This window comes from Miniopterus natalensis, chromosome 20 (assembly GCF_054644295.1).
Source record: "Miniopterus natalensis isolate mMinNat1 chromosome 20, mMinNat1.hap1, whole genome shotgun sequence".
NCBI lineage: Eukaryota > Metazoa > Chordata > Mammalia > Chiroptera > Miniopteridae > Miniopterus > Miniopterus natalensis.
The window spans coordinates 27,098,300-27,115,407 of record NC_142100.1 but is presented as its reverse complement, the minus strand read 5'-3'; the positions used below and the strand labels follow the sequence as shown (position 1 = coordinate 27,115,407).

At 59.4% G+C, this 17,108-nt stretch overlaps 1 protein-coding gene across 1 annotated transcript in view; it reads left to right on the top strand.

Moving 5' to 3' along the window:
• TMEM132D (transmembrane protein 132D) overlaps positions 1-17,108 on the top strand; it is an 85,559-nt gene that overhangs the window by 40,238 nt on the left and 28,213 nt on the right. Inside the window, exon 3 of the mRNA XM_087828807.1 lies at positions 3,916-4,059. Within this exon, the coding sequence (XP_087684933.1) occupies positions 3,916-4,059 (144 nt within the window). The remainder of the gene's footprint in view (positions 1-3,915; positions 4,060-17,108) is intronic.

Here is a 17,108-nt window from a genome sequence, read left to right as displayed (position 1 = left end):
CGGAGTGAAAGCTGGACTCACGCCAGGAGCGTCGGGCAGCAGCCTCGGGATCTTCGGGAGTCGTGGCGGGAGAGCCTGCGCGAGGCCCACGAGGGCTCGCGGACCCAGGGAGGCACCCCGAGTGCGCAGCCCATCGGTTGTGCCCCCTCCCTGCCTTTGTTCCTTAAGTGGGACGTTGGAGAGGGAGCCCTGTCAAGGTGGCGTTGGATTTGTGTCTGTACTGTGTATTTTTTGTTAACCTTCACCTGAGGATGTCCTTCCAGTGATTTTTAGAGAGAGTGGAGGCAGGGAGGGCGGGGGGGAGAGAGAAACATTCTTTGGTTGCCTCCCGCGCCCGCCCGACTGGCACCAGGTATCAAGCCTGCAGCCCAGGAATTGAACCCGAGACCCTTTGGTGCAGGAGCCAGCACGGGCCAGGGCCTGACCGCTCGTCTTAAATACCTGCTGTTCGGAACATGCTGGAGCCGCTTCACGTTTTCCGTCCCGACGGGACCGCACCGGAGGATCATGTCCCTGGTGCCGTAGAGTGAGCTGTGGCCACGGGACGTGCCCTGGCCACACTGGTGCCTGTCACTTCCACGCAACGCACGTGGCGCGTGTCCTGCTCTGTCGTCTTGGGCCGGAAGTTCCGAAGCCCCGGGTGATGGCACCGTCGCGATACCGGTTCCGTTGCCCCAGTCCCTGCCCGTCGCACAGACCCCAAGTGCCAGCGCAGACGAGCCTGTCATTTGAGGCAGGAGGAGTCGGCTGTTTGTCGCTTTAGCGCAAGACAGGCTGTCCCCACGATTAACCCTGTCGCTGTTACTGATCAGTGCATTTCTGAGTGTCCCGCTCTGCTTTAGGCCAAGTAGTTATTCTTTAAAAGGCTTATATATACGCGCACACACACCCACTTTTCCTGAAGTGGTGCTGAATGTAATTTTCAAAAGTCTCAACCCAGAATTTAAAAAATCACATTCAGAGGCTCATGGACATGGGGAAAGCTAAATTCAAATGATAGACACGTTTTTTTGCAGAGAAGTATGGCAGAGCGATCAATAAGAGACTGTCAGACACAAAAATAGAAAGCACTGGGGTAGAATCTTGAAAAGGGGGTAAAACATATGCAAGCTAAAAGCAAAAAAACAAAAATTAAAAAAACTCTAGCCTGGAGAAGTGGAGGTCGTCTGTGCGCTTTGAAGACGCGTGGCGGAGGGTAGCAGCCCCGCCATGGTATTTAGATTCCCGCGACCACTTTTAGAAGAATGATATAACAGTTTAATTTTAAAATGTCAATAGTTACAGTATGCGGAAAACTTCAACCTTTGCAGCCGGGGAGGGAGGTTTTAAATGTCAGCTTTAAAATGCACCCGGGGATGCATAGTTCTGTAAAAATCATCCCGGATCGTCGCCAGCCGGCGAAATTCTCCGCGGTGATGGGCGCATCCGCCCCGCCGTGCCGCCTGAGGGGCGCCCTGTGTGCCCGCGGCGGCTGCGTCCTGGAAACGGCCGGGCCGAGGAGCCGGCCCGTGTCACTGTGTCTCATCTGTTACGTCGAAGCCGGTTCCCGCCACCGGGGCCTTTTCAGGGCATCTACAGGCAAGCAGGCTGCTGGCCCGTTAGGTGGAAGACAAAGTCCAGATACAGTTGCAAACTTGTTTCTTTTCAGGGCTTACCGGGCGGGCGGCTGCCACAGTGGCGTCTGGGCTTTCCCGCGGCGGGAGCCTCCCCAGGCCCCGGGAGCGCCGGGGACGACGGAGCCGAGCCGAGGCCTTGTCAGGGTCGTGTTAGGGTCCCGGCCGAGGGACAGTCCCGGGGGCCCCCCAGCCCGATGCTGGCCCCGGGGCCAGGCGGCAGGTGTCCGGGGGAGTGGTGGCTGAGACAGGCGGATGTGTGTGCATCTTTCCTATTTTAAACACTGCACCGCTAACCCCGGCAGGCTTGTTTCCACGAGTCTGCGGCGCGTGTGCGCACGAGGGGCAGGCGGTGGCTCCCCGTTCCTCCGGCGGCTGCGGTGTTAAGTGTGAATCCACGGCGTCCCGTCCTCGGGGATCCAGCGCTGTGCGCTCTCCGGGCGCCGTCCGTGGAACCGTACTTCCTGGCAGGCCCCAGAGCTCCCGTTGATGAGCTCCGTTGGCCCGGCGAAGCCCCACGGCAGGCGCTCCGAGAATCACCCGCTGGCTCCAAGGGCTGTGCTTACAGCTCTGGATTTACGGTTTCAGATTGATTAACCCGGCGCCAGCAGCCTCGGTATTTACTGCGGGAGCGTCTCTGGGGAGCGGCCCTCGGCTCCTGCGTCCATCGCAACTGATACGCTGTCCTCAGCGCCGGCTCCTCAGCCGGGGCCTCGTCTCCACCCGGAACGCGGGACGTGCCCGGGAAACGTGTCCGTCTCCCCCATGACGATGTCCGTGTCTCTGAGGACAGCTTCCTGGGGTCCTGCTCTAAACGCAGAGAATTTCGTGCCGCGAGTCCCAGCGCCACGTGGCCGCGGTGGCATCGTTCCCAGAAACACCCCCTTCCCCGGGGCACGGAAGCAGCTGCCGCTTCCCCGAGAACTTCAGACGGATTCGCTGGGGGAGATCCCCTGAGTGCGAGTGATGCGGGTGTATAGCCTGAGGACCCCCGAGCCCTTTCTGTGTCGGAACCGGCCCGGCACTGACCCCCATAAGGCGGCCAGGTCCGGGGGCCGGCCTGCGTGTTTAAAACGCAGGTGACTCGGTGGCACCCAGCCGCAGGCAGGGACGGCTCCTGGATTCATCCTGATGTGCGGGGGCCATGCTCGGTGGACTGAACTTTTCCCACCACGTGCCAGTCGCCTCTGGTTGGCGTGAGTTCCCGTGAGGGGGGAGTGGGACCCGTTCACCGCGGGCCAGACGCCACCGGCCTGTCCGTGCAGCTCCCAGCTGTCCCCGGTGCCCCGGACGGCGTTCGGGTCGTTGGCGTGAGCAGGGACCCCCCACGACACAGCGTTTCCTCTCTGGGCACGAGGCTCGGTGCTCGCCTGGCGCAGACGCCCACTTCCCTCAGCCCCCGGCCCCGAGGAGCGGTCCCTCGTCTCCTCGCAGAGCAGGCAGATCAGTGTGCGTGCGTCGGGGTCCCCAAGGCCACCCTGGGCTTGGTGACGTGCTGGGGAGACTGATGGGCCGGCGGCGTTGAGTCAGGCAGAGCGCGGCTGAGATTTATTACAGCGAGAGGTCACGGGGAGCTCCTGGGGGACGCGCGCAGGCGTCCGCAGGAAACCCGCCTTCCCACGTGAGCCACTCCGTGGGGAGTCACCCGGACACGTGTCCCTCCGGCAAGGAGCGGGGAGGTGCCCCGAGCCTGGGAGCCCGGTGTCCGCGGGGGCTGGGTGCCCGGGCCCCCTGCCTGGTGCTCCCCATCGCTCTAGACCTCCGGGAAGGACGGGCGTCCAGCGCCAGCCAGTGTGGCAGACACGCAGGGCACCCCCTGTGCGCTCTCCTCGCCAGGCAGCAGCCGGGACCCTCCTCACAGGCACTCGGGACGTTGCTCAGGAAACAGCGCACAGGTGCCGAGTCCGTGGGAGCCGGGCGGGCGGACGCTCCGCGGGTATTGTTACTGATCGTACTCCACGCGTTCACTCATCTCCCTTTTCTGTTTAGTCCTAATGATCCAGGGCCTCCCAGGCATTCATTCGTTACAGAGCTAGAGCCATCGCCAGCACACTCGTTTCTCTGTTTCTGCGTCCCCGGCGCTCGCTCAGGGCAGCCGCTCGCGGCTCCTCCCTTAGGGGTTCTTAGGGGTTCGGCTAAGTGGGGGGCAGAGCACAGGTGCACCGCAGGCGGCCCCGCCTGTGAGACTGACTTTTGTTAAACAGGAGCTCACACCCGCCAGGCGCCAGTGTGTCCCCAGAACCGGCGGCCACCCCGGGGTGCCCGGGGCTGCCTCAGCCGCGCCTCCTGTCTCCCTCCCCAGGGCGAAGGCGCAGAAGGGCGTTTACATCTCCGCCGTCAGAGCCAGCAGCCCGTCCGCGTGGGACGTCCGGGCGAGCGACCGCGCGGGCAGGTACTCGCCGGCTGTCATCGCCTGTCACAGGAGACCCGCCGGCTCCGCCCCCAGGTGAGTCCCCGCCCCAGGGCGCAGACCCCCCAAAGCGGCCTCACTCCCAGGTCTGCCCTTGGGGTGTCGGCTGCAGTGAGTGCCCCCGGGCAGGACGGGCCCTGACCTCTGAGGACCCCCACGACCCGCGCAGGCAGGGGCGAGGCCGGGCCCTCCCGCAGGCGGCGGTATCTCCGTGTTCGTGGTCCCCTTCGTTTGCTGAGTCAGTGTTTCTGAAAATCCCGCTTGTGAACACGGTCGGTGTGGAATTAGGAAAAGGTGGGGCCCGGGAGGTGGGGAGGAGTCGAGCGCGGCGCCCAGATGGGTGGTCGTTCAGCGGGCCCCGGGTGCCGGTCCTCGCAGCCGCTGGGTGGAGCCCTGGGCGCGGTGGGCTCCTGTCGGCCGCGGACCAGATTGAAGCCGAAAGGCCTGGCCTCTGGTTCAGGCAGAAGTGACGTGTGAGGGAACATTGCCGAGCGTCTGGAACGCGCGGCATTGCTTTCGGAAGCAGAGTTTTAACAACGGCCGCGTGTGGTGCTTCACCGAGCCCAGGTGACCGAGCAGGGGTGAGAGCAGAGCCCCCGAGAAGCTTTGATACTGAGGTGCCGATGGGATTGGACGTCCTGTCCGGCGGCCAGAGCCCGCGTTTACGACGGCAGGACCGGAGACGGGGGGCGGGGGTCAGGAGAGGGGACCCCTGCCTGGGGCTCGCGGTGTCTTTTGGTGGCGGGAAAGCTGTCAGTGTCCGAATCCCGGACCTTGTGGGTTCTGGTGGGTGAACCGTTGCCGTCTGACGGGTGAGCCCGTCACGGAGAGGAGGGCCCGAGCGTAAGGTTCGGGGACCCAATACTGCCTGCGTGCAAGCCGCCACCTCGCCGCCCACCCGGCCTGACGAGAGGTGAAGTGCGCGTCTGTAACCTCGGCACAGCGGCATGGGCTCCGCGGGATTCCCTTGGAAATCAAACGGGACCCCGCCTGGGGACGGACTCGTAGAGACGACCAGGAGCGGCATTTGGGGAGATCCAGCTGCGCGTTGTTTTCAGGTGATTAAAGTGACTCCCCGCATCGGATGCGCAGCCCCCACGGCCCGCGTGCCCTGATCGGGAGAGACACCGCGTTTCCCGAGTCCGGCGAATACCGCCCGGCGCGCGGAGAATCGCATTAGCCGCTTGCGGGCCGTGTCTGTCGGGAGAGTGGAGTTTTCTCATCGCGTTTAGACGCATAACCTGTCAGAAGCATTTGCATTCAAGTGTGTTTTAATAACTTCCGCATTAGGGGCCCGACAGGCCCAGGCACTGTTTCCAGTACATTTCTCTTCATCAGAATCGCAAAAAAAATAGAAGCGAGTAATAAAATGTTTTTCTGGGAACGAGGGTTGCTCAGAACACTCGTGCCTGCGGGGGGGACGGTGAACAGATTGCTCCCCGCGGGGCCCTATTTGGCTGATGTCACACACCTGCCTCCCCGTGGCCCTGAGGGGGCAGGTCTGGGGACATCTCCTCCGGCGACACTCAGCCACGGGTGTGGAGGGCGCGTGCGGGGGTCCGTGGCTGCGTTTTTAAGTAGCTGGCAGATGAAGGTAACTGAAATGTCACCGAGAGGTGGACTGATCTTGAAAGATGGTGCATCGCTTAATACAGTCTTAGGTGGCAGTGACCTGAAGCCCGACACCCGAGACCCAGCCTCGGGGGGGTGCAGGGTCTGTGCTGACGTCATGGGGGACCAGGCAGAGCACCCTCCCGGGGAGCCCGGCGCTGTCCCCGCTCACTTGTACGGCTTCCCTTAGAAACCGGAGAGGGAGCCAGGAGGCCGCGATAACTCAGGCACATGGCAGCACAGTTAAGGGGAATTATGAGCCCAATTCCGTATGAAATTACACCTCAGGCCGCCTCATTTACCAGTTCCTGACACCCCTCCAGTCCCATAACAAGTCAGCACCGGGGAGCGTGAGCTTTGCCTTAATTTACCCTGGTGTTGCTTTACTTTTATTACCTCCATATATTTGGTATTTAATGCCTCCCATTCCCAAGCAGATTACCAGATTTAGAGTTAAATTATTTAACACCCACTCTCCGTGGGCAACGCGGTGAGTTACTGCCACATGGCTTTACTTTGCAGAGACTCCTTGATGCTAAAGCGCCGGCTTTCTCTGCTGCGGCTACGCAAGTAGCCAGTGCGGCATAAACAATACCCAGCGGCCGCACGACTGCACTGGGTCCTTGCGGGGGCCCTCGGGTGCCGCCGGAGCTCATGCCCGTGGTGTGGACCGTGGCCGGTGCCTATGATGTCGCTGAGTCTCAGGGAAAGATGAGACCTGTCATTCATCGCAGTTATAAAAAACGTCTGCAGGGAAGCAGCCAGTAGGACACACACATTCCACTTAGAAACCACGGCTGCTGTTGTCACATGAATTTCTGAAGTTGCAACTTTAGTGACTGTGTGTGCGTGTGCATGTGTGCATGCATGTGTATGTGCGTGTGCGCATGTGTGCACAAGTGCACACATACACACATGCATGTGACTATGTGTGTGCATGTGTGTGCACGCATATGTGCATAGCCCTAGTGTCTTTCTCTGCAAACATGGAAAGCACCAGTAGAAGTCCCACAGGGAAAATATGTCTCTGTATCTATGTATCTGTTTTATAGCTTCATCTCTGTGACTGTCTCCACATCCACATCAGGTCTGTACTCACAGTTACATAGGTAAGTGTGAAGTTTTTATTTGCTAAGAATCATTAGCATTTGTCATATGTTTGGATAGATGTTCACTGTGAAAAAAAGGAGCCTAGGTTTCGGCACCTAGCCGCCTTCGGTGTCTTGGAGGGTTAGCGTGGTCCCCGAGACGGTCAGCTTTCCAGGCGCTCGCCGTCCCGGCCTCCAGGCCTGGGACCTGCCTCCGTCCCCCTGACGGCTCTGCAGCGAGGGCTCCCAGGCGCCCTGAAGCCTGCGGCCCTCCCTCATGCGCTGAGCTGTGTGGGATCATCTGTTGCTGGAGGCCTGGGGAGCTGTTTAGAAAGATAATAGTATTTCATGGAACATTAAAAAAAGAAACAGGAAAGAATGACAGGATCCACCCCGAGAAGCTTTATTTACAGTCTGACTGTGAAAAGCACCAACCGCGTCTCTTCGGTTCTAAATGCTCGGCTCCGGCGATTGTTCTTTTTGACAGGACGACTCGTGCTATTTTTAGGTGCACACATTGCGGCTGTTCCCTCGCTTCTCGAAGTGCCCATCTCCTGGCAGCCCTTGGCTTCCACGCCGTGGCCAGTTAGTCCACGAAGTTTCCGTGGTGGCGTCTTGGTCTTCTAACCTGCTGGTTACTTTTGTCCCCGGCTAGCCTGGGGCAGCTTCCCTTCCTACGACTCATATTCGCACTTAGATGTGGCTGGAAAATTAGCAGTAAGGGCCTGCGACCCCGTGTTCCTACCTAGAGTGTTTCCTTTTTTCAAATCCTTACCCGAGGATAGTTTTTCCATTACTCCTCGGGGTAGGGGAGGGGAGGAGAGAGGGCCAGAGACTGAAGGAAATAGGACGGCGTTTACTTGCAGGGAGGTGCCGGGTGATGTTTATTTTCTCCTGAATTCAAACCATAAGCTACTCTGAGAACCCGCCACATGCCAGGCACTGCACTGGACGCGAGTTCAGTGATAAAACACACCAAGCCCCGGCCAGTCTGGCTCTGTGGTTAGAGTGTCAGTCCACAGGCTGAAGGGTCCCGGGTTCAATCCTGGCCAAGGGCTCAATTGGTTGCAGGCTCAATCCCCAGCCCCGTCGGGGTGGGTGCAGGAGGCAACCAGTCGATGTGTCTCTCTCACATCGATCTGTCTCTGTCTCTGTCTCTCTCTGTGTCTTTCTCTGTCTCTCCCTCCCTCCCTCCCTTCCACTCTCTCTGAAAAGCAATGGAAAAAATATCCTCGGGTGAAGATTAACAAAGCAAAACCCACACCAAATGTCTTAGAGCCTCAGTCTCTTTGCCAGCCGTTACAATAATCATACATTAGTTTTGTTAATTCTAAGAAATACCCCAGCGTTTACATTGTTTCAATGTTGCTACCAACCTGCCCCAGAGAGCGGAAGGTGCCTCCTCCGCGGGGGGCCAGCGGCCTGGAGGGAGCTGTCAGAGGTGCTGAAGCTTCTTCTCTCCCGGGCAAAGACTCTGAAAAGCCGGCATCCGCTTCCCTTAGCCGTTGGATACATTGTACGCGTTCGTGTTTACACCAGAGAACACAGGGATACATTCTCTCTGGATTGATGTAGCAGAACTATGTGAAATGCTTATGCCATGTAATACGCATTGATTACCTGTTAGCAAGATAGATTAGGATTTCCTTTTTGTCTTCTGTAGTAATCTTAAAATATATATTAAAAGCATATAAAACCAAGGAAATAAACATTTTCTGACTCAGTTGATAGTATTGGAAGGTGGATTTTCTTTTTGGAACATAAATGTCATCCCGGAATGCCCAGCACGACTCCCTGTGTTCCTCATCCCTACACGCGGCTCAGAGAAAACGCCTCCACGCTGATCTCAGACTGACCTCGCCACAGGCTCCTAGCTAAGAAATTGCTGCAGAGGCCTGGGCAGCATTTACGAGGAGATGGGGATTGGATTTCGCATGCAGAAGTGAACGTGTGGGGGGAGAAAGATTTCATCCAGTATTTACGGCAAGTGCTACTTCAGCGTCGGGCATGAAATGGCTCCCGCCCTGGAAGGTGGTCCGAGCCCTTCGCCCTGGTCGGCAGCGGCGGTCGGGGGATTAGCTGGAGCAGCTGGCCAGGCGTCCCCATACCTGATGGCGCAGTGATGCCTGTGACTTCCGAGGCCAGGTCACAGGTGACCTCACCACCTCTGCTCTGTTCTTTCCTGAAACACTCGCTTGACTTCGGGGGGATGCAGCCGCCATCAGCAGCCTGGGGCAGAGCAGACAAGCGGGAAAGAAACCCACCCCAGGCTCCTCCGCTCTGCTCTCAGGCAGGGGACCCGCCGCGAGGCCAGCTGGGAGCTGAGGGCCACGGGACCCTGGTGGAGTCAGCGGTGTGGACGGCGGAGTCGGCCCTGGGCCGAGGAGGCGGGAATGAGTCTCAGACAGGAACATAGTGATCAGCACCGTGGTTTCCAGTGGTCTCCCACGTGCCGGACGTGGCCAGTGGTGTCGTTCCGTCTTAGAAAGCCACCGAGACCCTCGGGGTGTCTTCCCTCTCCTCCTGTCATTCATTACTTTTCTCCCACCATGAGCAGAAATTGAGAAATATAATCACATTATTACTACCAAGATCCAGCGTTTCCTTTCTCCTGCCTGGATCTTTCTTGCAGCGCGTTGCCTGTGACCGTCTTGGGGACATTTCCAGAACCCTCCCCCCCCCCGTTACTCACGCCTGAGCCGGTCCCTCCTCACGATCTGCTGCTGCCCCGGCTCCTCCCACAGCGGGGTCTAGACTGAGTCAGCCCAGCTGCTTTCTCCGCCGCAGGCCGCCTCCCGTCACAGTGACATTTCCTTCACTGTTTGCGAAAACCGGTCCCGAACGTCTCCCCTGATTGTAGGATTCTCTGCTAAACGGCTCAGCAATTTTCCCTGAGAGCAGCTATGCCTTAAAACTCGCCCTGCCACCCCCTTACGTGTGCTGCTCACTGCAGCGGCTCCCATCCATTCTCAGGCAGCTTAGCGTGTTTTTTAAAAATTTTTCAGATATTTGGTAAATTCTTTCAAGAAAACACGAATTGTGTGAACATACTGTGCTCACGGATGGGTACGGCAGTGGATGAAGGAGCTGAATCCATCCAGGAACGGAGCCTCCAGACAAGTCTCTTACAGAACAACGCGTTTGCTGACAGGGTCACGACCGGATGTCCCCGCGGTGCGTTCCGGTGACAGCCCCCGTGTCTTCACACACACGCTCCTGTCTCGATGTCTTCGCTCTGGAGTGAAAAGCTCGCTCATGTGTCCTTAAAATAAAACTTAATTGTGTTTCCGTGAGTTCCTGAGCAGGAAGTGTGTCCCCGAGGACGCATTTCATAACCAGCCGGTCTCCAAGTTCTGAATTTGTCGCCCAAACTGTCCTTAATTGGCTTGAAACTGGCACTTGCTGATTATTTCTTAACTAAATTTTAACTCAAGAAAGAAAGAAACAAAGTAAAAAGTAACTCGGAGCTCAACCCAGGAAGTTGTTCAACTTGGTATCTTTTAGACGTTACAAAGTGTTCATTAAGTAACACTGTCCTGTTTTCATTTTTAACCAACAGACCCAGCCTGACACTGGTCCAGGATGAAATGCCACAGGGGGCAGGAAACATGAGTGAGCAACAGGGAGGAGGGGGGTATTGCGGCAAACTGAGCCACAGCCTGACAGCCCCTGAAGCTCGGATCCTGTTGGCTGTGGCTCTGCGGGGCCGTGGGTCTGGGGTGGCAGCCTTATTTCCTGAGAAGAAAGAAATTCTGATGTTCAGGTGGAGTTTTCAAATATTGACAGTGTTGTTGAGCCCAAACAGAGCACATCTGTGGGTCATGACTTTGCAAATAACTTCCATGCTCAGTGGCCCAGTTTCAAATGGGGACCCTGATACCACCTTCTTCATTGGCTGTAGTGAGGCGTCAAAGAGGGGGCAGGGTGGTCACCGCAGGCCCACCGCACATCTGTGGGCCCCGGGACGAGCCGGTAGACAGAGGCCCAGATGCCGCTTGGTTTGGATTCTCCCAGGAGCGGGCGCTGAGACAGGCATTTGAGCGTGAATAGATTTTTGTGGACCTGAAGGGAAACACTAGGAACGGAGACGGGACATGAGACAAGGAAGGGAAGGCCTTTCTGGGGGGGCTCCTGGGAGCCTCATTCCTCTGCATTTCCTGCCCGCGGCTCTGACAGCTACACCAGCAGGAACCAGGGCCCAGAGACGCCGAGACGCAGGTTTCAGCAGCTGGAAGTCGGGCCGAGCGAGCCAGCGAGGTGGAGCTCAGGGACCGTCTGCTACACGCAGCATATGTCTCCAGACACAGAAGTTATCCATCAAGCTAACTAACTGATAAATAAAGGATGTTCTCTCCTCCCGCCGTGACAAACGTGCCTTCTAACCCCCAGGGACTGGCACTCAGGGTTCATGGACTCGAGTCCTCGGATCCCTCCGTAGGACCTGCGCCCCTGGGAGAGCTGCCGAGTCCGCCCGCCCCGTGGAACCTGCCCGGCCGCGGGCCCACGTGATTGGAGAGCCCCCCCCCGCCCTCTGCAGACAGCTGCCCCCGGCACCCCGAGGGCCCAGCAGTGAGCATGCTGGCCATGCGGGGCCCCTCAGAAGGACGGGCTCCCCATGGAGGTGGGTTTGGTCCACTTAGGCAGCAGGTTTTAGGGTCCCCGTGTGGCTGACATGGACAGAGCCTGACCCCACAGCCCAGTGCCTTCACTGTAGAGCTGGAAGCTGACCTCACCCTCACAGCTTCCAGATGCAAACACCCGAGACTTTCAAGGGGGGGTTCTCTGGTTTGTGGGGTCCATTCAGCTCATTGGTGGGATAGGCTGGTGATGTTGGGGAGTCAGTGCTGCCGAGAGCTGCCCCCAGCTTGTCTCCCCCCCCCCAGTCTGGACATCTGGCGTGTTCTGTTCCCTCTCTTGGACTGAGCCCCATCCTTCTAACTTTCACACGCCCCTGCAGCAGGTCCTGGGTTCCCTCCACACCAAACGCTTGTACCCACATGCTTATCTCATGATCTTAGCGCACCTGGGTCCCCAGAGTACTCACCCCCTGGAAGGGGGAGAAGACAGGGCAGGGACCTCTAACCCGCGGGAGAAATAACTGTCGTTTATAAGCCACCAGGTCAGCGTTACTTTGTTACAAGCTAAGATACAAAGTTGCAAGGGAACAAGTTAGAGCTTTTGAGAAAAGCAACAAGAAGTCATCTGTCTGACCACCCAGGTCGAACACCCCGCCTGTCGAGTCCCCGGAGAGCTGGATGCCTGCTCCTCAAACATGCTGCAGTCTTGGCAACCTTTCCAGCTCGTGGGGTGATATTTTATAGCAAACAAAATTGTCGAGCAAAAATGTTAATCAGGGAGGAGGCATTTAATGACCGTGACACGTGCCCAGCACCGTAGAAGACAGTAAACTTCCTGCCCCCGGAGACGGGTTGATCCAGGGGACGTGTTCCGGGCAGTCGAGACAGCAAGTGACGTGCTCGCGACAGGCTTTTAAGAAGAAAGACCTGAGTCAAGATAGGTTCAGAGCAAGGTCAGGATGTTACAGGGAGTGCAGGCGGGTTCACACTGAGTTAAGCATCACTGGGAAGGGCGGGTGTTTTGACCCTGGATCATCTACGGGAGGAATTGTGAGAATGAAACGCAATAGCCCTGCGGAAATATCCCACCGGGGCTGTGAAATGGGACCTAATCCCCCCCAGGCCTGGGCGTGGGGACGTGCGGTGGCCCTGGGGACAGCCACGAGCTGTCACACAGGAGGGCTCCGTCCTCTTTACCTAACGTTCCTGGTGAGCTCAGCGTCTAGATTAAACGACATTTTGACCAGTGTTCACATGACTTCAATAAAGTGCAGTTAAATTACAACTGTAATTGAATTATGTTCTCGCCGGCCGCAGCCGCCCTCTGCTTTCCCTGGACCAAAGGGGCAAAGGCAGCCTGCTGGTGGGCGTCAGCCAGAGGGCGGGCACCTGTGTTGGCAAATGCCCATTTCTTACGTGAGAAGCTATTGTCACATGACTGGATCTCCTTATGGGCAAGTCCCACAGGATGTGCAACCCCCTTAACGGATGCAGCTTTTACAGACAGACAGACAGACAGACAGGCCTGAGCTCCACCCTCGGCTTCACAGCTCTGTGCCTTTGGGCAGGTCCTCTGCTCTGTGAGCGGTAACATCTTCCCCTGAGAAAAAAGGGCAACTCCCTAGACACTCAACACACAGAGTCCATCGCCAGGCGGGTGAATAAATTAGGAATCGCGCGGAACCCTGGTCCTGTGCCTGACGCAGAGGCAGGAGCCCTCCCCAGATGCTGGCTCGTGTCACTGCCACCCGGGGACCCCAGGGTGCCTGCTGCGTGAACTCCAACTCCAGACGTGCCGTAGGCACCCCATTGCCTGAAGCAATGCGCGGGAACCGCTCAGCCACCCCGCGGAGCAGCCTCCGCCAGCCGCGCCCCTACCCACAGGATCTGCTTTAACAACCCAAATGCGTTCATCTCGTGGCCGACCCACAACAACAAAGTGCTTTTATAGCCAAAACTACAAATTCAGGCCCCAGATCAATACCCCCGTTTACAAGCTGTCTCTACAGAGACCTCAGGATGCTCGGGTGCCTGATTGCCCGGGAATAAAGATTGATCCGGACGGCACCTCCCTGTCCGTAGATTCGAGGTGCGTCCGCGGCCCAGGCAGACTCGGAAAGGCTCAGAGGGGAGCAGGACCCCAGGGGGAAGACAGAGGCAAGTGGGCAGTTCAGACGCTGGCTTTGCCTCCAGCCGGGACCCGGGGCTTCTAACCAGCATGTCGGACAATGTTTTCTCTGGTTCCACCCTGGAGACATGGTGCCTGTGGTTTGGATCTTCAGCGGAGACGACAAATGACAAAGTCGAAGCGGCGCAGACACAGCCGAGGTGCGTCCATTCGTTCTTCCAAAAACCTGTCTGCCCCGGGCCTGGGCTGGCCCCAGCGGGAGCCAGTGGGTTTGGGTCTTTGCCCCCAAGGTTGGTGGTGAACCTCGGACGCACCTGGGCCGTTCCTCTTGGCTCTGTAAGAGCGGGTGCTGTGCTCCGGTGTCCTCCCCGCGCTCGGTGCCGGCGGGGCCCTGCGCCTTGACAGGTAGGCGACCAGCGGCGTGGAGTCACCGTCCTGCTCCCGTCCGGCTGTTTAATGTCCTCAGGCTTTAACACTCGTCGGAATCACCCGGGGGGCCTACCACCCGGTTGGCTGGGCCACCTCCGGGAGTTTTATTTCAGTGGCTCTGGAAAGTGCCCATTTCTGACAGGCTCCCAGGCGATGCTGGGACTCACCTGGAGGATCCTGTCGCCCACAGTCCCTCCCCTTCGGTATTTTAAGCGTCTTTAAAGCAAGAATGTCTCTCATGCATAGAAACCAACGAAGCCCGGCAGCGAGCGCGCCCTCCCCACGGCTGTGCCGACCGTGTCCTGCGTCTTGGGGGCCCCGCTCTGTGCTCCCCCCTTAGCTCTCAAGGTCCCATGTTTGTGGGCCCGTTTTCTTCATCGAGTCGGGGAGGAGAGGCATCGTTTATCGTTGATTTAACGCGTTAGGCGACGTGCAGGTGTCGAGTGCCAGGGAGGCTCGCTCAGTGGCCTGCCCCGCCTGCCGGCTCCGCGCGTGGAACGCCGCGTGGGAACAGGCTCCACCCGGGAAGCTGAGCGTCCGGAAACCATGATACTAGGGCGTGTCCCGAGTCAGTGAAAAATAAATTAAAAAAAATAAGTTTAAAAAAAAGAAAGTGAAACATCTGTTTCCATCTGGAAGGAGCCAGATTTTAAAGGCGTGACACGGAAATAGATTTATGGCACCACCGGGATAAAGCAACGAAAAAGCCGCCAGCAGCCTGGGCCGGAGTAATTAGACGGCTGGGCTGCCGGGGGAGCAGTTTACACAGGATCCTGCGGGAGACGCTGCTTTATGAGGCGGAGGAGGGAGAGGCTGCCGGGGAGGCCGAGGGGACCCCAGCCCCGGGGTGGGGACGTGTACGGGTCTGCTTGCGCCTGTGATTGATGTCTCCGGGTTTCGTCGTGGGAACGGGAAAGGGTGAAAAACAAACCCCCAGCCTGCAACCGACGGACGGCCTGCTTGTCCCCCAGGGCTGCGGCGATGATGGGGGGCCCCCGCCCTGCGGCGATGATGGGGGGCCCCCGCCCTGCGGCGATGATGGGGGGCCCGCCCTCCTGTCTGCGGGAGAAGCAGCAGCCCCTGGAGCAGCAGCCGGAGGAGGCGCAGCTCCGTGGGGTGCCCAGTCATGACGGCCTCCGGAGGGGTGTCCCCTCGTCTCCCCAACGCCGTCCCCAGGCGCAGAGGGTTCCCGGGGGGCGCTGACCGGGCTGAGGAGAGTCGCCTCCATCCCCAGGCGCCGCTGAATCCTCCGTCCCGTGTGCTCGGTGCTGAGCACCCCGGGCCCTGCCGTGTCACCTGGTGACCCAGAGGAGCTCTCACCTCCCCGGTGCCCCGACGGCCGCTGCCTCCCAGGCCCCTGGCGCGCGGCCGGGCGGCCTCCTTCCGAGGACACTCGGCGCCTGCAGCCGGGCGCGGGGCCTCGGGGCCTGGCGCCGACCCGGGGTCCGGGCGTCCAGCGCCCCGTCGTCAGTGTTCCGTGCAGACCGGGTGGCACGTCCTGCCCGCCCCTCTCCCGGCTGAGCCCTTCTGGCCGCCACCTGCCTGTCCCGCCCTCGATGCCCAGGCCCGGGACGCCTCGTTTTCTTCACAAGGTGTGAGCGGTGCAGGTCCCCCCGCTGGCCGCCCAGCGTCCTTCGCCTGCTGACAGCTGCCCCCCGGGTGCCAGAGGGGACCTGCCCCCCTTTCGCTTTCTACCCCTAGTCACAGGGATGGGCGCTGAGCCAGCCCCGGCCAATCAAAACAGCCCCTCCCCTGGGCCACAGCGATTGGTCGAGGGGGTGGCCATGTGACACAAGCGTGGCCAATGAGATTCGTCCCTGGGACTTTGGCTGGAGCTCTGTTTCCCCAGGGCGGGGCGTGGAGCCGGCCTCACCTGCGCCTGGAGATGCCCCTCACCTGCCGGGCGTCAGGTGGGGCTGGAGGAAAGCAGGGCCAGGAGCGTGTCCCGGAAACCCTGGGCGGGGAGGCTGGCTCCGTGGGCTCCTCGGAGAACCTGAGGTGTTCCTGCAACCCTGGGTGTATCTGAGCAGACTTCCTGGAGGCGGTGACTTGTAGGCTGAGGGTTGAAGGGTGACCAGGAGTTTCCTACAGGAGCCACGGGGGAGGGAGGCAGGCGGCAAGCACTCCAGGCTGGGGGGTAACGTGCGCCCACGAGCGGGAGCCAGCAGAGTGCCTTTGGGGGGAAGCACGTGGTTCATGGAGGCTGGAGACGGCCCGGCGCTCCCCGCGGGCCCGAAGCACCTGCAGACCCATGTCCTCCCGGGGGGACCGTGTAACGAGAGTTGGCTGACTGAGGGGGCTGACGAACCAGCGTCACTGGCAGGAGCCGTTGCGGGTAGTGAAGGGTCCGTACCAGCCGCGACGGGGAGGAATGATGGATTGCGGCTCGGCTGAATAAATTGTTATTAGAGAGGAAAACATCTCCTCAACCAGCTGCCGATAGACCTGCCGCCCCCGACAGACCGGCTTTCCCGTGACCCAGAGTGAGGGAGCACGCGTCAGCCTTCGTCACCTGATTGGGTCGGGCGTGGGGAAAATAAAAACATTATTAGCAACGGTGACTTATTGTTATTTGTCGACCGCTTTCTCTGTGCTGGGAAATGTGCTGAGAGATTTGCTCGCACTGTCAGTCGCTGTCCGCGTGAATCCGGCGGCACAGACGCTGTGGGTCCCCCGTCTTTACACGGAGGGAAGGGGGCCGCGGGGTGTGTGCCCTCTGACCAGGTCCCTCCGGCCGCTCGGTGGACGCGCTCGTTCAGAGGCTGCAGGAGAGGAAGCCGGAGCCTGACCCCCGCAGGGCCGGCTGCGCCCAGAGCTCTTGTCCAGACGAGCCCGTCGGCTGTTTTGGGAACACAGGACGCTGGCTGCACTCGGCGCCCCTTTGCCTGTGCCCTGGGTCAGATTCCTTACACTGAGAACCAGGCGTCCGTTGGTGCGAGCGAGGTCTCTGGGGTTTGTTCCAGGCTCTGGGAATTCCTCAGCCGGTTCCCGGGTCGGAGGCACTGAGGCCACCCCTCCACTTGCCACGACCTCCCTTCTCGTAAAAACAGCAGCGATCTGTGTTGCAGGTGCCCAGCCACGTCAGGGCGCTGTCTCCTTCCACGTTTGGACGCGACGTTTCCGTTTCCCATCACGGAGGTCTGTCGGGAACGGCGTCTGGAACTGGGCCGGCACCGTGCGGGCTGACTCTCGGCCGCCCGCCCCACGCCCCTGCCTGTGGAAGACGCTGATAATTAACGGTGACACTCTCCC